This window comes from Bombus impatiens, unplaced genomic scaffold, assembly GCF_000188095.3.
Source record: "Bombus impatiens unplaced genomic scaffold, BIMP_2.2 scf_0102, whole genome shotgun sequence".
Lineage (NCBI taxonomy): Eukaryota > Metazoa > Arthropoda > Insecta > Hymenoptera > Apidae > Bombus > Bombus impatiens.
The window spans coordinates 2,213,756-2,237,423 of NT_176521.1; the positions used below are offsets into that span (position 1 = coordinate 2,213,756).

Consider the following 23,668-nt stretch of genomic DNA (forward strand, 5'->3'; position numbering starts at 1 on the left):
CGTTCTCGGTGGTTTCGTTCCTTGCCGCTGCCACTGGCTCTAAAGGACGAATTAGATTACCTCCGACTCGATTAAACCGGCGTCATTCGAGGCTCGCCCAAGATAATCTCGGACGTTGCCTCGCCGTGGTTCGTGTTGTCGACACGTTCCACAGGAATCCGTGATTTTCGTGCGCGTATTACTAGCCAGCAACTTTTACGAAACCGTAATACCACAGCGAAAACTATTCCTCGAAATAATTATCCGCGGATAATTATCAACAAGCAAGTTCTCCTGCGAAATATAAAATGCCGTATAATGAACGATAATTTTAATGCAACTTCTGCGTTCTCTCTCTCTCTCTCCCTCTCTTTCTCTCACTCTGTGATAAATTTATTCAACGCGAAATTTCGGTACGTGACGTTCAACGATTCCCCGGTTTCCAACCCGAGTTAAATATTTGTCGAATTCTTACAATTGAATGTCTGTGATTAGCATTTAATGTGCTCACAGACACGTTACGAGGGAATCTCGTGAAATATATCATCGATAGCGGATTTTGAACTTCGAAGGGAGAAAAGTTAGGGACATATTTTATAATTTAACCCGTGGTCTGCATGTGATATAGTTTTTATACTCCTCTTGAATTATCTATTTGTTCGATAATAAGCGGATCATTCATTTTTGAAAATCTACAAATTTAAGGAAATAACATACTATAATTGTAATTTGCGTGATGGCGTATACAATGTACTGCAAAGTAATTACCTGAATATGCAAATGTAATCTTACATTGGTCGTTATTTTTAAATTATCGTAACGTGAGTATAAGAAAAAGGAACAATTTAGTATCCGAGAATAACCGTTGACAGCCCTGCATTAACTCGTTGAATGGATGTAATCAAAAGGGTTGTAACAGGAAGTATAGTGAGAATTAATAGCGTGAAAAAATTATAATTATTAATCCGACCTGTCAGCAATATAGTGCACTTACAAGATCTCGTAACAATAAAATTAATCTTATGTCTTAGAAACAATTCATTAGTACCATAACGAAAGTAACAACCATCATAGATATAATTAAACGTTCATCGTTTAACAAATTAATTTATTAACATTTATTAACGTTTTCCTAATAGGATATTATAGATATATTTTTAACCAATGTAAGAACAGCTATATTCTCTTATTACGAATTTATTTGCATGACTGATTATTAATTATTGACTATTAATTAGAAGCGATTGAACTCGGCCTGTATTAATGAAAGTACATAATGCCAGTTCGAATGCACGTCAATGTGTTTATATGATCGCTATTAAGGGATTGAAACGTAAGACCAGAATATTTAGGAGTTCAAATAGCTAAATAAATTTCTTATAATAATTTAGAGTATTTTAATTTCGTTAAAAAAAGTTCCCCTTTTTATCTGAATATTCCTGTATTATTATAACTAATTGGAAGTAAATGTAAATAAAAGATTCTGGATATTCCATTTAATTTGCTGACAAGAATATGTCACAAGAGTGAGGTTGGTATCTATCATAAATCAATATTTTTTTACAAAACCGAAAGAAAAACGAAGGACAATGTTATTTCAAACAGTACCAGTGTCAACTACGATATTCATGCCAATATTCAATGTTAAAATTTCGTAAACTCAGATCGATCTAGATTCACAAAAAAAGATTCATTCGTATAGAATACCTTAATTTTTCATACTTTTAATTATGATTTGGTAAACAAAGTCTACAATACCTCCAATATTTTGCTAATGTGTAGAGCAACGTACATTTTGCAATTATAATTTTACATCGAAAATATCATATACATATTTCTACATACACTTCGCATAACATATTAACGGCAGGAAAACGGTACCTTAATGAAACGATTCCTTTCACTTCTATCACTCTCGGTTTTCTCCACTCTCTCCTTTCTCCCATTCGCTGTATACAAAACTATTAATAATCAAAAACTTTCCTAGCTCACATTCTCATTTCAAGCTACATTTAAAAGCCCGTCATCCCCATAAAGATATTACACCTCTAAAATATTGAAATTCTACGTGAAATATTCCTATACGATTTAACCTTTACATGTTACATATATTTTAAAAAAATAAATTCTTCAACTTTACCGTGCATACGAAATTTCTACAGAGACAGAATTCCAGCTCGGATAATGCACTTCGTTAGAGTGTTTTATCGCGCCAGGTTGGCGCGCGCGTGCTCGTAGATAGAAGGAAAAAATTCATGCAAGAGAAGAGAGCCGGTGTAACGGTAAACTGGAGTGTAGCAATAGCAATCGAGATTCGACGGTACGTGGAATCACGCGATGCTATAACTTGTATACGCGTCGCGTATCTCGATTCTTAAATCGTGGTTGTTTTCCGTAGCCTAGGTTTCTCGAAGCCTCGAGCCAAGGGGGTTGTGCGTTATATCGTGCCGAATTGCGGTGCCTCGGCGATACGACGGTACTCTGCGTTTGTTTGTTTGTGTGTGTGTGTGTGTGTGTGTATGTGTGTATGTTGGAGAAATCCTATGAAATAGATGCGCACACACCGGTGGTACACGGTGTTGCAGAAGAGGGGAGCGATGCGACGCGATACAGCGCGGCAGTAAACGTTAATTGAATGCGCTAATTCACTCTCTAATCTTGTGTAACCGTATTTACGCGTAATTGCAAAATACACGGCCGCGATATTGCCTCGCGGGGCGTGGTGCACTTCTGCGAGCTCGCGAAGGTCGTCGCATACAGAACCGGGATTTTCAGCCACCTACGGGAATATTAATTTACAGAGAGGGAGAGAAAGCGAGCGAGCGAGCGAGCGAGCGAGAGAGAGAGAGAGAGAGAAAGTTCGTTGGGACGCCGTGGCAAATACCTATAGCCGAATATCAAGCACGTAACGCGACGTACCGCGCTGGTCCCTGTACTCTCGTTCAGAGTATGGCACTGGCGCGCACGAAACGTTCCCGTAATTACGTTCACCTACCAGAGGAGCTGCTGCCGGAAAATGGGCCGCTATACCGTTTGCAAAAACATTATTTACTGTTTGTTAGCGTAATCTGCGAACGATTCGCTAAGTAAACCGACGTTTTCCCTTATTGTTTTCCTGATATCTACGGTCTACTTCATTCCCTTCCTTCTTTTGAAAGATTGCTTTTTGAAATGGAACGTGGGACACTGTTTTTTGGGAATCATATCTTTTGCATGCGTTGAACGTCGAAAGCGTTTGATAACGTCTTTTGCGTTGGCGATTTATTCGAGATAATTTCCAAATTGCGATCGTTTTATAAATGTGGTCGTCGATAAGAATACAAGTTTATCTTATTTTCGTTAATGACGCTTTTTCTTTTAAAACCTCAGGGTTAAAAGATAGAATTCGGTAACGTAAATTAGTCGAAAAATAGGAAACGTAAATTTTAGAAACAACTTTATCGAGCTAAATGCAAATCCGACTAACTTCTAAGTTATCCAACATTCTGCGGATATTTCACGGTATCTCTCTCGGAGGTAGATGAAACGGAAACAAGGTAAAAAGCGAAACGTGACTCTTGTATGTCGATAACGAGAGCAAACCTTATTCTCTCGGAACTGTTCTCATTGTATGCTCGTAGCAAGTTTATGTCTATACCAGCGATTTTAACATTAAAATCGGTCTCTAAATGAAAATTGGAGCTCCTCATTTTTCCCGTTTAATGGACCTGTCGTTCGAGGAGCCTCGTCTCTCTCGAAATAGAATTCACGGCTCCGCCAAGAAAAATCCAACTATTAACACTTCCACTCCGATTTCCCGTATATGCTAAACGACAAAGAAGGAATCAACGTTCGTTGGAGAGGAGAGAATCCGAAAGAAACGAACAGGCGAGCAAGAAAGGCTGATTAATACTCGAGGTATTGTTTTATGGAAATTTCTAGTAGCGCTGGACACTTTTTATTCATCAGCTCTGCAGTCGCGTAACCCATTAGAGGCAAACCCGCGCTGCATTGTCATGCTAAGACACTGATTTTCTTTTACTCCTGATTACCTGCCTTAAATCTTGGGCCAGGTAGGCGGGTTGACCAAGGAGAAACTTGTGCTTTTTCTCCGCCGAAGGCCGGTTGGAACGAGTCAACCTCTTAGGACGGGATCCTTTGACTTAATTACGGGCGAACAAAGGCGAGGAAATCGCGCGGAGTTTGTAGAAAAAAAAAAAAAAGAAAAAAAAAGAAGGAGGAATTCCTACGAATTGCATCGGCAATCCTGCTCGCGTAACAAAATTACGAGATGGTCGTTTGCATTCGCACGAGTCGCTGATGGGCGTCCCGCGTTGAATTACGTAATTTCCTAATACGGTCAGAGGAGAAGTACAAAGAACGATCCATGGACCCTGAAATGGAATAGAATAGGAAAGGAACGGAATAGAATAGAACACGGAATACAATGAATATATAAAGTAGATCCGCGAACACCGAGTGTTATAGCCGGGACTAAAAGTAGCTCTACGAGAAGGTAAATCGTTATCCACGTGTATATACAGGTTTTTACTCGGTGGATCTCTTGCGTGCGGTGCCCATTAGCGTGACATATCACATTAAAACACCGGTCCTCTTTTTGCCTTCGATACCCGTGTGCAAAGTAGAACGCCGCCAGGTTTTTACGATTCCATAATGTGTAGAAAATTCGTAGGCATGAGCCAACGAACCGTGAGAGCAATGAACCATGGAGAAATTGATTTTACGTCGTTAAACCCTGATGAAGAATCGAACTACGGCTTAATGGTCGTTGAACTCGAAATAAATTAAAAATACTGTTAGTTTCTGCTTGAAAAAATAATTCACCGACCACCAACTTGCGTACCTTTAATACGAATCGATAGGGCGCGAGACGAACGGTTCGATAAATACGTTTATATATGATACTTCGGCATAGATATCTGGCCAATAACATTTGCAAACTATGTAGTCCTTTTTAATGAACAGGCTATTTGATTTCTTTGGCAAATATTGTTTTGCAATTGCTCGTTTTTATGATGGTTAATAAGTTTTATGACGTTTAATATCTTGAACAAGTCTAGCATAGAAATAGCGTGTTAATAAGATACGATATCTTTTATGGATCAAATGAATGACATTTATACATATAAGAAATTTTATTAAAAGAGATGAATATGTAATACGATATTTTAAACCGTATTCGTTAGAAACCGATGTATTTATAAAATGATCCAATTTTAGCAAATTTTCTTTGATTAAAACATCTGGCATTTATTCAATACTATTCAACATTCATTCAATATAATATTATCACATATTATCACACATTCGTTCAATATACTATTTTAATACTCAATTTTAAACCTCATTAATGCAACACCTGTAGCAATAAAATCTCAAATTACCAATTCACGCTCGAACTTAATTAAATAATCCACTCTATACCATAAAATAATCTCTATCTTCTTATTACGTTATCTTGTTTGTTACCACGAACGAATTTCTATACAATGCCAAGAGTTCTATTTCCCACTCTAAAGAGACGTAGCACCTTGTGACGCCTTACAAGCTCATCCCTCTCCAATACGCGTTTGTTGTCACGTAATGTTGACGGACGTTCGAATAGATGCTAATCTTGGTGCGTGGCCGGAGCAACGAAAGTAACAGCGTCTCTCGAAAGTAAACGCGTACAAGGAACGATCTGTCTCCGTGGTAGGCGCAATAAAACTTTCGAGAATGATACATCGGGGTTTCAGCGGCAATGAGAATTATTCGCACGTGAGCGTGTGAACGTGCCTCCGTGGAACACGTGCATAGACACGGTCTGTTGTTGGTCGACGTGAAAATATCATTTCCGTTCGGAGGAACTCTGCAGGATCTGTCTCTATTACTCGTAGTAACACAGGGTACATTGAACGTGGTTACCGGTATGCGTTCTATCATACGCCACTGCGTATACAAGTGGATCATACGCGTAACCGTTTAAATTGCCGTGTTCTTAACTTTTTATCGTATCGTTCGTGCGTGTTAATTAATAATCTGCGAATACGACGAATGGTCCGGTTTGGTATACGCGTTCCATTGATTTTGTCTCGGATTACTCTTCCTGGAATGTTGGCGATCCTTTCTCTACCCTCGGGATCGTTGTAGGAAGTGGTAATTTTAATTGGCGGTCTGATAATTAACATTCTCAAAACACGATTTCGAAGGTTATTTCGAGTACGGCACGAAGTTCTTATCTTGTCGATTTAGTTTCTTTATTGGCAATCATAATTCCTATTTCTTTAATACCCTTAAATTTAGCCGAAACCAGATATACATTTGGCGCAGGCCAATGAACCTATCCCGCGCATTGCGTGGCTTCGTAATTTTTCTCCGGCTCTTCTTTTTTCCTCTACCCGCGCCAGCTCCGTTACAGGGCCGTACCCGTCTCATGGGATATTATCGATTTAACGACGGTGAATCTGCTCGACTTCCTTATTACAGATGGTTTCGAGACTCTCGACCATGCCTCGTTCCCGTATTCCGAGGAAACTATGATTGCGTACGCCTATTTTTTATAGTCGCGCCAACGATACCGTCGACCACTTAATGACAGCGTGAATCGCGTCGTATCGCATACGAAATGGATTTCCTTCGTTTTTGAACGATCCCGCGAAGTACACTTATCACCGTGCTACATCCAATTTAAATCAACCAAGGGCTATAGAACAGTGGAGACCACCAAAGTAACAAGGCTGTTTTATCATATCGTTAGGTTTAACGATTCCTTTAAACCTTCAAACATGATTACTTCCATAGATATTTTTTTAACAAAACAATACAATTATGGAACAAGAATTTTTATAGAGGTCTTTAAGATCTTTATCGGTGATGCTAGAAATTCATCAGACATGAGGATGTTGGAGATCCAAATGAAAATGGTTCGAATTTCGTACAATAAATTTTGAATAACATCCTGGAGACTTGGTAATTATTTTTATGAAGGCGATTAGATAAAGACTTGATACTTTCCAAGGAAGATTGTGTCCAGAAGACAAACGTCCACGCAGTAAAGTTTTATCGCGCGCTTTCGACTTGTTTTACCGTGAAGAATCGATTCCAGTTAGTTCGCTCACGCGAGTAGTATAACTTTTATTATACGCTTGAAAAATCTTCAACAGTCTCTCTTTCTTTTCCTTTTCTTTTTCTTTTCTTATCTATACCTACGCATTATGAAGCGGTGCTGATAGAAACAACGCCAAGGCCCTCTCTCGTTTAGTTTTAACGATTACTGACCGCCTAACTAGTTTTTCCAATATCCTGTATTATTAGGAATTTACATATTTATGCGCTTGTAAAGCGGCCGCTTCTAGCATGTGATTTCATTCGGAGTCCTTTAATATAAACTTCAATGGCGGTTTCGCGTGATACATCTACAGGTTCTCGAGCGGAAAGTAACGGGCAAAGGGGACGGCTGCCTTGTTTACTATTATCATAAATACGATCTAGTAACATCTTCCTGTCTTCTACGTCCGTGCGTTGCGAATCAATTTCCTCGGCGAAATCTTTAAAACGCGGCTGTAATGAAAGATCACCCTCGGTTCCCTCAATCGATAAGTTCCGAAACCTTGCAACGTTAAGCGGTACACTGGCCTATATTTAAGAATGCTTCGTAAAATCGAACGACGTACTATTATCGTTAGAATCTTTTTGCGCGATTGCACGATTACCACTAATCTCTTTGGGACTAATGAAACAATACGTTTCAAAGTAATGTTGAGAAAGATTGGTAAATCGTTATATTTTTTGCGACACCACTGGAACCTATCTGAACATATAATTGCGTTTTTCAAACGGAAAGAAAAGTAACGATATTATAAATACTGTTTCTAAAATTTACCTTGGGATTTACCATCATTTAACAGTGAAAACCATAATATTAAAATAAAATAATTCCTCATAAAATTAGAATATTCCTCAGAATGGATTATCAATTGTGTACATATATAATGAAATTAAGAAATTGCTAAAAAATAAAGTTGATCGATCTGGCTTCTCAGAGATTCGATTAATAACATTTACATAAACTTATCGTGATAGTAGAATCACGCGAAAACAAACTGCAATGTTACAGACCGACAATGAGAAAACGTTGGCAATGCGATCCTGCAACTCTGACATTCTAATGATGGTCGTTTTCTGTTGGCGAAAAATTTCACGTAGCGCCGATTAGCTGCCGCAAATATATTGTGCGTAACGCCATTGCCTTATACGCGAACGTAATTAGCCGCTCTTACAGCGGGACTGTCGCTAATGAAGGGTACCCGCACGCATTCACCGAGGCTACCGTGTACCCAACGATGAGTAATCCCCGCTTGTGTCTCGTTGACTGATCGTTATGACTCGGCTAACGACAGACACTGTTTCCTTTTCTTTTTCTTCCTTAACGAACGAGAAATCGACTAAGAGGAGAAAGACGAATAGGCGAACGAACGAACGTTCTAAAGAGGCAACGTACGTCCCTGGGAAACGTTTAACCCCGCGACAACGATAGAACCGATCGTGTCCGCATACCAGTCGAATTGACGGGGCCAGAGAGACGATGATAGACGATCGATCGTAGAGCTTTAATCACCGTCAGCGAATCTGTTCGTGCGGGAAGGGATCGTTCGTTCTGCTTGGCCACGAAGAAAGGGAGAGCCGAACATACCACAGATGTATCTGCGCACGCAAAGAAGATCGACGATCGCCCCGGGTCTGTGTTTCACTTATCTGAACCACGGTTGCACCGTATCGGAATTACACGCGTGATCTTCTTATTTCCCGCTGATGAAATTTGAATTATGATAAGAGATTACGGCAAAAGCCGTCGCGTATATATAGCAGGAGATAGCGAACACGATAAAAATGTCTCTCCATCGTCGCGGTGCTAAAGCGCCCGTGTACACGTGCTTCGAATACCGTAACGTTACCTTGAGTGCCCAACAATCCCGTCTCTACCCGATTCTTACCTCAATCCTTTCGTGCTCTATCTTGTTCGGTTAATCGGACCGTCTACATAAATTGGATTATCGCGAATTCTTCGATTAGCTATCGCACGGTCTGCACCTTAGACACGAATCGTCGACGCGCCGTTGTCGCGATTACACCAAAGTGGATTCTTTAAAATCTTCGTGCATATAGTACGCTTAAATTATTATGGATATAATATCGTGCCGACTAACGGATTGCCTCCAAGTTTTTGATTATTTATTATTATAACATTGAACAGTTTTGGATTTCAGATCTTTTTAATCGCGGAAGTACGGTTCAGCTCTTATGTATTTTAAATTAACATATAAAGCTATAGAAAATGCATACATCACAATGATTTTCATTATTTCAAATAGCGATAGTTTCATTTCCCCTTACTTTTCTTTCTTTCTTTAGTACAATTTATTTTATGGAAGAAATGTATCAAAGTAATATAACTTCTGTATCACGGAGTTACCAGTAATACGTAAATTACTTTACTTCGTAGGGAAGTAGAAATATATGCCATTTGCGGATATGATACACAAGATCATACCAACGATTTAACTAGTTTCGCGAAAGTGGAGCGCGATAAGAACGAAGAATGGTAGGAATTCTTATTTCTTTCCAACCTTCAATTATCGTAAACGATAATGGGCACACCCGTGGGAATTTCAGCGTGAACGAAGATCTACGATTTCGTGGAGGTCTACCCAGTTTGGATAGAGCTTCGAGGTATGTTCACAGAAATAGCAAATAACAACGCTACGGAAAACGACAGTAAACTGTAGATTTCCAGGCTGCATTCCGAGCTCTAGCATAACGAGTAATTGCATTTTCCTGGAAGTTCCATATTTTCCTGAGATGCTCTACAAACATTCTTATCAAATATCTTTTCCCTTATTTACAATAGGTTCGAGAAGATTATAGCGTTTTAGATAGTTGATTTATTGCATATTTAATTAGATGTTAGGAGAATCATTTGTTACTTATTTTTGAAAAATACTGTCTTCAGTTTCATTGAACGTACACTTATCGAATCAAGCAATTCAAAATAGATAGGGACTTCATTAAACAGATAAATATCTGTATTCAAATGCTAAGATCAGTTGATAGTCAGCCAATTATATCTACCATCATTTCATCGTTATAGTAAAAGTTATCGATTAAGCGTCGATTGCAAAAGTTTATCAAAGGAAATGTAATATTGTTTAACGAAATACTAATTCTATAAACGTATTGTACAATATCTTTACATCTTTTCTTTACATCTTTTCCAAATATCGTTACGAACTTTTTAAACCTTTCAAAACAGATACATATAGAAAATCATAATGTTAAATTAACATTCATTGTAAAACATTATCGGATTGTTTATACGAAGTATCAAATGCAAATAACATTTTATTATATAATAATATTTGAACACGAGAAGATGCACTGACAAACAAGGTACAATTTCGAAAGAGTGTCAAGGAGATAAAACTTAAACGCCCATTAAAAGTCGGGAGGAAAAGAAAGCTCTGCACTACGAGGCTTCTAGAAATTTATTTGGAAGGGAGCAAAATTACTGTTTGCGGTTTATGCAGATGAGCAAACACGGCCAGATTTACTTCCGCGTGACATCGTCGAGACGACTATCATCACGCAAAATTACACGGAGATATTTATATGGCAAATAGCTGCTTCGTCAATGTTCTTTCTCGCGAAGCGAAAGCTGCGAGAGAGGAAAAAGCAAGATTGCACGCCCCCGTTGGCAAAAGAGCCAAGTGCGGAGTGTACTTCCCCCGTGTCTAAGGACGAGAGATTCTGTTCGTGCTTATCGAGTAAAATTGAGTGGGTCGACGGAGAGTTACGGAAGGAAAAAGGAGAATTAATAAATTATTCAGTTCTCGGGCACGTTCGAACGTACTTGTCTCTTCTGGAATATTTGCCACTGACGCGCAATCGCGATGATCAAATGGAAGAGATAATAATTTCATCGTCGTTTCCCGCTAAAAGTGTATAACAATGAAATGTTTCGCGTAAGATATTCTGGAATGATTTGAATAATTAATTGCGACAATTAATTTAAGTGACGATAATTCAGGTGTGATTTAATTTTAATTTCGTCAAATCAGCTGACAAACTTTTAAAGATGGAAGAAGAAAAATGGTAATGATATATGACGATAAAATCATTTTTTAATATTTTTACAGTTACAGTATTTTGTTTTAGTTATTTAAAATTATCTATTCATGCATTTCTTTAATTACTTATTTCTCTTTCGAATGTTCAAAGTCATTACATTTTTTTAGAAGCTTAACAAAGAGATCGATAATTTTGTCGAAATTATATAACAATAAAATAATAAAGATTGAATTTATTTCGATAATAATTTATTTCACAAAACCACAGATTATTGTTCAGCTATTCCAATGACTTGAATCAAAGTACATAATGCTATAGCACCAGCACATATCATCTATCAACACTCTCAATTGCCTCACAAATTTCTAACTCTATCTAACTACAGAAACTAACTATTTCTATGCGAAATCTGTGAGTCAGATACGCACGTACTATCTCCATGGATATTAAAGCCAACAATTTTCCATTAGGTCGGACATATGTATGAATGTTGTACGATCAAATAGATTCTACAGCATACACTATAATATATTAACACCGCTAATAGAGCTTTTCACAGTACGGATGCATTATTATTCAGTCATTAACTGTGCGCCAATTTGACGTATAGCTACGCAACGCGTGTCACGTATTATTCGTTCAACCAGGATACATCTAGAATTGCGCTCGACTCCCGCGGATTTTTGTGGGATCGCGATGTGATTGATGCCGGTTATTAAAACGAGCCTCAGTTATAACTAATAGTATTATAAAAGATCTACGGTTAATCCGTTATTTACGTCCATGTCATTTTCTGTTCGCGCCGATTTTCGTCGAGCTGCGTTTTTCTTTTTTTTCATTCGTTTCGTAATTTGCATCGCCGTGTGTGATATGCATATGGACGAGATTTGATACCATGCATTAATAAGTTGGAAATCACTGTTATTAACTACCCATAATAATTTTTAATAAATATTCAGAAATCCGTGTACACCAAACGTTGCATCCAGTTATTTGTGTTATACGTATACACGCATACCTGTATGTATATATGTAGTCGTGTTTCTAATAGCCTACAAATATCCACAAGTAGTTTAATAAAAGAGGGAACGCGTCACCAATATTAACATGCAAATGAGCTAAATTAGTGTTTTCGAATTTATTGTAGTACTTATATTACATATTATAAAATGCACTATTATATATCTGTATTAGTATATAAGCATTAATGTCAATACGTCATAGAAGATACAATTTGCAATTTAATCGTCAAAATGGCAGTAGTGATTAATGCGCGTATGGAATATTGTTTCTATTTGGGAGCTAAAAGTTGTTTCCGAATACAGCACAAATCGTAGAATAATTTATGACTTAATTGCATCGTTTAAAATTCTTATACAGCAATCATTTCTGCATATGAACCAGTTACCAATTTCATGTTTCACGAAGTACTCGATATATAACATGTGTTTTTAAATTTATTTAATGAGTCATATATTTAATAAATAACTTTTAAAAAATTTGTAATTGTTCTTTGCATTTTAATTTATGTAATTATTGAAGTTGATCAACATGAGTTTTGTACTACCATGTATAAAATCTAAAATATTATAACAGAGTTTATAAACTTCATCGACGTTGCGTAACTAACGTCAAAGGAATCTGTTCTGTAAAATACTGATTGGCACTACATCGCTATTCCGCAAATCCTAGTGCGACTACTTCTTTTATCATAAATATAAAATATCTTCATTTATTTATCTCAATCCATAAATATAAGAAAAGCACCGAACCCCAACCGAGTAAATTAACCAATGTTATTAAATTTCGAATCTCACATATAATGTTTCGCATAAACCTTTATAATAATTCATCATCACATCTTCATTTACCTAGAGAAAGAAGAAAAGAGAAACAACGAATTATCTACCCCACACATACGTAACATTTGTCATCTGGTAGCCCAAAACTTTTAATTAAAAGAATCGGCGGGTGCAACAAACAATATACAAGTAATCCAAAGTCGTTGAGTTAAGAAACCCTCCCTTTAACGGTACACGGATCTTAAAGCAATAAGGTTCTACTAGAACCGCAACTGTTACTCTCGTCTCAGCAACACGAGTCAGGGAAAAGTTTCCAAAGAGACGAACGTGGCAGACATAGGCGGCAGGGGGTCGATTCTCTCCGAAGACTCCGAGCAACCACTGCTTAACTAAAGGATGGGAGTAGTGACTGAGTGGTAAATCGAGCGTAGGGAACGTAGGTTCTGCACGATCGAGAAAGTGTCCCTAGTTGTAGGATAGAGTATTGATAGTGGTGGTGGTAGTTGTCGTCGTCTTTCTCAACGAGATTTACGTTCGACGATCCGGCAGGCTTCCAGCAGGTTATCGATTGTACGCAAGGTGAGTTAATTGTCGCCCTCGTCTTCCTGTCGTTCATTTCTTCGTACACTGTGTGGTTTTATTCCACGCTATATCCTTTAATTATGTTCTTGCTGTGATTTCGCGAAACGGGACGGTGGAATAACCGTTTGAAACGTCGTGGGTGAACAGGAAGGAATTTTAAGACGAAGAAACGAGTGCAATCGCATAAAAGGACTTGGGCTATATTGTTTCTACTATAGAGGCTTTATCCCGTGATCAACGCTTTCCTGGAGCAAGCTATTGGCTAGCGTGGTAAACCCACGCGGTGTTGTGCAAGCACGAAGTTGATGAACGCGGAAAGCAACGGTAATGACAATCAGAGAACGGTAGTCCCATTATACGCGGTTAACTCGCTAGACACGCAAGTGTCTCACGACCTTGTGCGAACACCTTCCTCTGCTCGTTTTTCATACCACTTTTCTTATCGTTTCTGTATTTGTGCCGTATCGAACATAAGTCGTGTTCCTAGGTTATAGAAGATCGCACATTATGGTTTTTAGTCGTTCTGATGAACCGTTGGCACTTTAACCTGCACCAGTCTTTCGTAAATCATTGCGCACATATGTTGTGGCTCTTTAACCTGTTAACCGAGTCATCCTGTTAACAAGAAATTTCTGCAATCGTAGAACTGAAAGATACAAAGAAAAGTCAGTTTCGGTAAATGTGGTATGATTTATTTACAGCAAAAATGAAATAACATATTTAGAAGAATAAATTCTTAAATAAAGAAATTTTATATTAATATCCAATAAATTGAGCTTTCCAATGACGAGTTATTGTTAAGAAGTTTAGTGACTCGTTTAACGACGAGGAGATATAAATATTTTACATATGCATAAAAAATCGACAATATTGGGGATGATCCTAAACACTTGAGCGATAGTATATAATATGCATACATTACGCGTATATTACGAGTATATTATATTATATATATGTGTGTAAGAAACAGCATGCTTCAACATACTAAAATAGTATTCACTAGTAGCGGAGCCTCGTTAAAAGATAACGTCACAATTTTTCCGGGCAGCACGTCACATCATTACGATAAAACTCCATCATTTGAATCAAAGATTCGATAATGCAGAAGGGTAGCGATCCATATATAGACCGGCAACGTGTTACACGTTCGTACAGTTACACAAACTAACGAACGTGTCTCTGTCCGTTCAGAAGCACTCAGTACTCACACAGGTGAGCGCCATAGACACATCGAATGGCAGCATCAAAGAAAACTTATCCAACGATGGCGAATACATGATCCACATATCGGATCGAAAGAGTTGCCTACCAGCGACTCGTCGAAAAAGAGACAAAGAGTACGGTAGAGAGAAGTGGACGAGGCGAAAAATAAAGAAGTTATGAGAAGGCAGTAGCAGTGGGTACGCGGTGTCTAACCTTTATGCAAATAAACCGTTCTCGCGGCCGATAGAGACTCGAGCTTACGGATCGTAATGCCGTTCCGTGGCCCGTGACAAGATCTTTTATCGCGATTAAACGCACGAGTCGCAACACGCCACCTCTCCTGTACCGTCGCGATAACAGCCACTGATTCTTCGAGAGACAGTAAAACCAGAAAAGCTACGACAGGCCATATAGCTTGAGTAGGACAACGAAAGAGGCCTACAGAGTAAGGTGGTTCTTCTTCTTCGTCTTCTTCTACTCGAGAGTAAAGGAGGCTAGGGTGAAACTACGATGTTGGACCACTATCAATCTCGCCATGACACTCTCGTGGTGGAGGACGCGTGAGGGATCGTGCTAGGGACAAGAGAGGCACACTGTAGGGTAAGGGGATGACTCGATGTAATACGACCAAAGTTTAATTACCACATTACTTTGGTACGCTTTATCCATCGTATCCCCGTCCGCTCATCCTTCTTCCACCAAATCCATCAGCAGTCAGGACGGCTGATTGCGAAATACACGGGGATCGTGTACAAGCAAATAGCCTCTTCTCGAAATTCTATACACTATTTTCCTTGAACTTCATCCTTCGGCTCAATCATCCCACCACCTTGACGCGTTCGTGATCGCGGGACTACGTGCAACGCCAAGGTAACCGCTTCTTTTCTCTGTCCCTATCGTTCGCCACTGTTCTATCTAATGGCCGCAGTCCAGCTTTATTTCGTTCCAGCCAATCCCCTCCTAAGTGTCTCTCTCTAACAGTATCCGTGAACGTGTAGCATCTATAGATGGTAGTGGGTAGCCACTTAGAGGCGCGGAGCGTAACCACGCATAAACCAGTTTCCTGGTTATCCGACTCCTCGCATTTTCCTGGTCGACGCACAGCGTGTCGAACCCGCACGGAACGTACCATTAACGGAGGCTCTGCTCGATTCCGCTGCGATCGCCGATCACCAGCAGCAACCTGGAAACCAGTGGTGTGCCGATGCCGCTGCTTAAAGGCCTTTGCTATCGTTTTAAAACGACCACTTCTAGACCACGTCCACGTCATGATACCGAGCATCGAATAATTACGTAACGAGCTATACCTTCGTCTTCTGACCGTGTTACACCCTATACGTACGATACCTGTGACGTTTAGGAAAAGAGGAAGACATTATCCTGTTCGATTGGTATGCAATCGATACGATAACGAATATTCCTAGAGAAACTAACTATTTCATACATTTAGAAAAAACCAAGCGGATTAGAATAATCTGTACCGTGCTTTTGTAGGATGATGATGTACTTGATGTAGAATGGTTATATATTTAGAATTCTGAATGACTATGATAATCGGTTTTCATCGAGTACTTGCCGTCGTTGGCAGAATTAACTTCCTATGTATTATACATAGACGGTACATGTGACTGATCAACAATGGACGTATCTACTTACGCTGCCGCTCCAGAGTATCCGGACGCTTTACGCGAATAGAATTGCTTGCTATTAAAAAGGAAAAAGTTAAATAGTTCCCTTCTAGTGCCAAAATTTTGCAGATATTCTAAAATTGACAGTTTTTGAGATACGCAACTATTTTAGTAAAATCATTATATTAATAACAACAATGAATGCTGCTAACTTTACTAAATGACGTTCGACCAAAGTTTTCTAGGTCATCCACTCGGTCATCTCCAAATTTTCCTAAATATCATAAAACGCGCAATACCTTTTTTCGTATTCTAAAAGTCATACACAGTCGAAGGAGTTTTACAATCGCAACGTGTCATATTTTTCGAGGACAACGGCGGCGCGGCTAAATTGACCTTGCGACCCGTAAGTTCGTGAAAGGAGGACGGATTCACGAGAACAAGTGGTCGCAAGAACGTTGTTAAACGAGAATAAAAGTTTCAGAAGGGATCGGCAAAGAAGAGTCACGAGTTAACTTTGTTTCTCGGCATCTCGTAGACGGGATTGGATGATAACGTTTAGCAATTTAACGTCGACTTAGAGCAATAAAGAGGGCGAGAGAGAAAGAAAGAGAGAGAGAGTGCTCACGTCTCTTTCTCCCTTTCACACGGATAAAGTGGTACGAATTAAATCAGCATGGAAGACTTTCTTTACGACGCGAGTAACATCCATAAATTTCGAGAGATCAGAGAGCCGAAGAGCGTATATCGCGGACAAGATATTCGAGTACACTCTTATAACCTTCTGCATAACTTTGAGAATCCGCTTGACCGAGAACCAGTATCGAGAACGGCCTTACGCCGTTATGCGATAAGTCGCGTGCCCGTTAAACGTTCGCACCAGTGATTCGTACGTTTCGTTTGTTGCACGTTCGCTTGTTTGGAATCACGGTTACGCTGCATGGTCGACAGTAAATTAAATCGCGCGAACTAATGTATTAAAAGCGGCCGAGTTAAGTTACATAACATAATTCAACATAACGAACAATGATCCCCGACGAGCTTAAGCATTACTGCTAATTTGCTTTTCAACGTGGATTTTATGATGCCGCGTTGATAAGCGTGTAACGTGATAGACGCTGGGTATTCCAATGATTCTTACATTTCCATGCCATACTTCCGATCGAATTACGTAACAGACAGAGGAATCGTAAGTAATTTACTTACTTTCTAGTTGAAACATAAGCTAACACTGTAATTATTGTCGAGACAATTAATACTGGAATAGCTTTTGCTAAAAGAGGTATTAAGGAAGGAATTTTAGGAATTCAGTATATTGGTGGGATTTCGTGGAAGGATATTTTCATCTCCTGATACTCGTCGTAAAAATAAATCAATGACAATATATATACACTTAAATATTGTAACTTTTATAAGATAGAGATAAACATTGTAAAGTTACTGAGGAATTTTGTTTTCTTTTTATCATTTAATATCGTTTAATTGTTTGTTGTCATTTCTAACGTTAAAATAGTTGCACTAAAAGATTAAAAAAATTAAAAGATCTTCTTGTATATGTGAGAATATATCAACGAAAGCCTTTAAGCACGATAATGCAAAATTACTAAATTTACGATATTAAAAAGATGTCTGCTTAATATAATTTTCAACTACACATTCATAACTGCTTTTCAAACAACTTTCTTCCTGAAGAACTCGAAATACATGTATAGAATCACAGAAAGAAATCGACACGTAGTAGGTAGGAAAGATTTTTAATTGGCTCACTCTGAAGTCATTACGAGAATGTAACAGTACAATTTCCATCCGGAATTACTGTCGTCTATTCAATTCAGTTAGTTCAAGATATCACAGTACATATTGGTCGATACAGTCTGTTTTGTGGCCACTAAAATAATCCGATCGTATTAGCGACTGGCGCGAATATCAATTGGACTACTGCTTTGTACGCTCCTAACCTCTTTACATAGTCAAGTATTATTACGGTATCTTATTTACTCGGTTGATATTGGATCGCATAGGAGAAACTCCAAGTAACTAGCAGTAATGCGGAAACATATCGCATTACGAAGAAATCTAGTGGTAACTGAAATTCATAACTTCAGAAATAACATGTCGTATAAAGGGCAGGTGAAACTACAAAATCTAAATACGTTTCTTATATTCCTCATTGGCCTAAAATTCTCAATAAAATACGAAAGAGACTATGATATTAGGTCATCCCATAAGTAGATGTTTTTCTGGGAGTTAAAACAATGTCATTAGTGCTAAAGTTTTATAAAATTGGAATAAGGAACTAATAGGGAATAACTAAGAAAAGGTAAAGAACTATGAAAAGTATATTATTTTATTTTCAATTTTTTATTCTCATCTAGTATTCAAAAACCAACGACTGCGTTACTTATGGAATGATCCAATAATATGTTAGATAAATTACTTAAAGATAAAAAACCCCATAATATTACCGGTTTGACAAACATTTTCAGACAGGAATCTTATACCATTCACTTTCTATAATATTTAAAATTTTAACATAACGTTAAATCAATGCAATCTAACGTCCTCGTTCGACTCGTTTTACAAGTTCAGCTTCTAGTTAGACTAGTTTATCTAAATATATGAATAAACAAACCACGATGAAGCTGTTCGAATTACGATTTAGTTACACATTAATTATATTAATAGTACCAAATACAGACCAATATGGAATTTACGATTCATAATTAGGGGTTATGTCTAACTATCCATTTTGTAGACTTAGTTATACGACTAATTACTTCAACGTTAACCAGAATTTAAAATGTTTACAAATGAAGTCTAAGATGATAAAGTACCTATTTTCAGTATTCCTTCAAACGCGTAACGTTCGCGCCTTTATTGGATATTTGTGATCGAAGTGAAATATTTAGAAATCTGTAATTACTTATCAACTATATAGCCTCGTTGATAACCTTTACATTAAGTTGAGAAATCATCGTTAATCACGAATATGCGATAAACAACGATAAACCTACCTATTACTATTATTATTTGTTTCAAAATGCAAATAAACGGAAATGTATACGAATTTTATTGAATATTAATGTCCAGCGATCACAATTTCATCGTTTTGATCGATTCTCAACTGCAGGGATGAAATTCAATTTACAGGGCTAAATATAACGATCTAAAGACGTAAACCAAACATGTTACGTAAAAGAGAGCAATTAAATGGGATGGCGGGAACGTGCGGCCTGACTTTATTAGAAACGAGTCCGCAAGACACGCATCAGCGGATGAAACGATACGGCCAGGGGGCCATTGGGTCGATCGGTACTCAAGGGCGGACGAATAGCGGCCGCTCGTAAATCGACGAAGACAACGAAGACGACAAAACGGTCGTTTCCTTGCGAAATTCCGCGGCGGAAGATTGTCGATTGCGATTGAACCCGATGAGACATCCAGGCACCGTTATTCCAGCATGGTGACGCGATGGTATAGGCACCTGGTACGAGTGCTACGCGTCTCTCTTTCCATCGTTTGCGCGTTCTTTCTCTCTCCACTCTTTCTCACCGGCTCGATGTTCGTTTCGCTTCTTCCACGTCGAACAGCCTCTAAGCACCGCGTGAATCGACCGAGTGTACGTACAGAGGGACACCGACGCGACGCCCGCTTAGGTCGCACTGTTCACACGTGCATCCGATTTTGCTCTCTTTGGGATCTCCTGCTTTTCCTGTTCCCCACCTTTCTTCTCCATCTTCCTACATTCTTCATCCGTTCTGGCCACGGCGCCGCCGTGTGTACACTCGTCGTCATAATTATCATTAATTCGGTACGCAAATTCTGGGTTAGCTGTCGGCTAATCACATATTATGATCCACTTTTTGCTCCAATTGATCCGAATAAAGAATCCTTTCGCATATCTGTCCACAGTCTTATAATATCCATTATACACTTAATTGAACATTGCGCGATTTAATTATCTTTCCCGTTAATACGTTCCCTGATACATAGTTTGATATGTTTATCTTATTTTCAATATAGTTTTCATAGTAAAATCGTACGTATTTCGTGTTTCATGGAAATCTTAAATCACCCATCGTTTTATTAATCGAAATAAATAAAAGAAATTTTCCTCTCCTCGTAGCCATCATTAGTCAGATGTTGGTCTTGAAAAAAACCGTAATATTACGTCAATGGCCGTTAATGTGTTAATTCAGGATGCGAAGAATCGTTGTGTACAAAATACACCGTATAACAAAATTACATAATTACTTTACACGGTAATTCAGAGTACTCGGTGAAGCTATGCGTGCAACGTTTCATGTAAAACACCGGTAGACATTTCAATAAATTTTCCACATTCGCAATTGTCCACGTTCACGTAGCGTTCTCACGACTGGTACCCCTGGTTGTCCTCGTACTAATCCTACCGGATTCTGTTGCTCATTAATGTCATTTGCAATCACTGGCTCGCGAGAGTGTCGCCAAAGCAAAGTGCATTCGCGTGTACAAAATGAACTCTTACATTGCATTAGACGGCGAATTATTGTAACTTGTTTGGGGGGGAGGGGGGTGTTTTCACAGTTTACAATATTGAAATTCGAAGGTGCAACGAAATAAATTTCATGGGTGTCCCGAGGTTACGGGTTACGTCAGAGCCGGGTCCCGAAAAACCGTTGCTTTCCGACTAAGAATAGAATTTCACCCGATCGCCTGGAAATACCTACGTGAACGAAATCGAGGTCTATCGGTACGTCGACCGGGGTCGAGGGGGGAGAAGAGAGTCAGAGTCGCGATCCCGATAAGAATACGAGGAAATAGCGGAATGGGGGAAGAATTCGGGTGGAGGCAATGGACACGCGAGAAAGGGAAGGAGAGAAAGAGGTTGGCTTGTTTTCAATGGTGTCGAAGCCTACGATCGAATTGTGCGTACCGTTCTGTCCTCCTTAGTCGGCAGCGGTCCCAGTGCCCCCTCCCCCTTCTCCTGTTCGGTCGAGGAAGAGTCGTGCGCCGCGGCTCAGCCAGGTGTACCCAGTGCCTAAGAGCCAGCCGGTCGACGTCGTTATACCCTGCAGCGCGGTGCTCGCGAGGTCCGTATTATCATTGCAAATCGTCGTTTAATTTCTTACGAGGTGGTAACGCGCGCGACTCGATCTCGATAAATTAATCTTAAACGTTGGACGAATTTCTGTGATTTCGTTCGATTTTTTGGTGCATTCACCACCGCGCGTTCTCCTATTGTGACCCCCGGGAACAACCAATCATTCTCCTCCACCGCTTTCGTCGTCGTCGATGTTTCTTGCATCGATTTCATCCTCGTGAAAAACGTCCTTGTGGTATTCCAGAGGAAAGAAGCAAAATACAAGAAACGCCGTTTGGCCTTTTGCCGACTGCTTCGAATTCGATATCGAGACGCGGAAGCGTTATCGATAATCTCGACAGGTATGTGCAACCCACGAATCGCCGCGAATGGAAGCGTTTCGGTGTATCGAGCAAGTGCATCGGTGTAATTATTTCAACGTGTCGGGGCAAAATATCGTGCACGAATGGTTCGTTGTATTTGAACGTGGTCGTTCGTTCTACGGGTGCGATCGGAATTTTCGCAACTTTTTGCCACTTAAGCTTTTTCGTCCGTTTCGTTGAGCCACGCACGCGCACGCGCGCCAATCTCGCGGACGCACGCGTTTGGTCGGCGATGTCGAAACCAAACTAATTGTTATTTAGTTTCACATGACAAAAAACAACGCGATTGCAACAGAGGTGCGTAAAAATACGCCGTTATTTACGTACCTTTTTCCCGCGGTTGAAGCTACGCGTTTTGATAGAAAGGGGGATAGTCATATGAACGACACAGCTTCGAGAGATACAAATATTGTTGGAGAAACAATTTGTACCGTTGATCTTCAATTTCTGTGATGTAAAGATGGGAATGTGTACGGAAGAAAAGAATTGCTTGACTGAACTTGGTACATCTTCAGTGAAACTCGCGAACCCGGAAGCATTTGTAAAGTTTGAAATATGCCAGGAGTCTTACATTTTTGATTTTATGTTACTTAAAATAGATTAAAATGGACGTATAATTTACTGGTGTTAAATATTCGATCGTATATAATACAATTTTCTAAATTGAGATAAATAATATCGTTTTATATTAAAAAAGGTTACGTATATACCAAAAATAATAAAAATAAATAACATTGTTCTATATATAAAATTATATATATTTATATCAAAATGAAAAATATGAATATCTGTCACTTAAGAAATCTTAAAGATCGTGTGAATCTTTCATGGTAAAATTTCGAAATTGACATGACAGAAAAGATCACTTTCACGTAACAAACACCTGCTGATTACCGCCAATTGATAAAAATAGAAGTGTTCAACAACTTCCTGTTTTCAAATCATAGACTATACAGCATCTATTTTGCCATTTTAATCTTGTTAGTATGCAAATAAAACACATAACAACGCGATGAGAAAGAATTGTCGTTAATTTTACGTTACAAGATTTCTATAGAGTGCTTGGAGAACAGGTTGAACGAGTTGAAAAACGGATGCAAAGTGTCGAGACAAATTGAGATTCCTATAGATTCAAATAATGGTCTCTAACCTTATACCAGATTCTACTTTAGAGACTAGTTTATATTTAAACACCAATAACTCAGTACTTATTAGCTTAAGAATAAACTAGAAAATTAATTTTCTCCTCCAATATCAAATATGTTCTTCCTATAAATAGAAATTCAATATAAAATCCACCTTAAAGATGATTTAAAAAGTTATAAATTAATACCAGGACTACTAAATTACATAAAATGCGCTAGATTATATAGGAATCTATAATCGTGGCCATAATCGTAATCATAAATTAACATAAGAACTACTAGATTGTCTAAAATACTCTACCTTACGTAGCAATACATAATCGTAACCTTTTATCCTTCCGACAACGATCGATGCATTAACGACTTATAAATGAGCACCTCAGGAGTCACACCGATCAGCTCCGCTTCCTATCAATTTCTCGATTTCATTACGTATGAGTACGCGACCAACGTCTCATTCTCGAGGATTTGTGTATGCACATGATTTTTGTGTATCTAAACGAGCATTCTATCATTGTTTTTCTCTACCTCTTTCAATTTGACGAGTTGATCAGTACAGCCTGTGAACGGCTGAAACAATAAAAAAGCAAAGAAAAACAGGTATCTTCTGCGAAAGGAATTGTATCGATGAAGTAATCGTGTGTTTTTTCTGTTTACAGTTAAAGATTGCGAAACAGGTGGAGCGTCACGATGACAAGACTCATCACGGCGTTGTTGGTGCTGCAGGCTATCGCGAGGTTGGGTCGCGTGGCAGCCGCGGAGTCGACGCACGCGGCTGACC

General features: G+C 38.8%; 2 protein-coding genes across 4 annotated transcripts in view; one reads left to right on the forward strand and one right to left on the reverse strand.

The window, feature by feature from the left end:
* The window catches only part of LOC100749628 (autophagy-related protein 16-1), a 608,083-nt gene that overhangs the window by 210,589 nt on the left and 373,826 nt on the right, over positions 1–23,668 (reverse strand). The window lies entirely within an intron of this gene.
* Positions 21,331–23,668, forward strand: part of LOC100749749 — a 96,746-nt gene continuing 94,408 nt past the window's right edge. The window contains exons 1-2 of the mRNA XM_024364657.2: positions 21,331–21,721; positions 23,547–23,658. Coding sequence (XP_024220425.1) covers positions 23,578–23,658 — 81 coding nt within the window. The 5' untranslated portion in view covers positions 21,331–21,721; positions 23,547–23,577. The remainder of the gene's footprint in view (positions 21,722–23,546; positions 23,659–23,668) is intronic.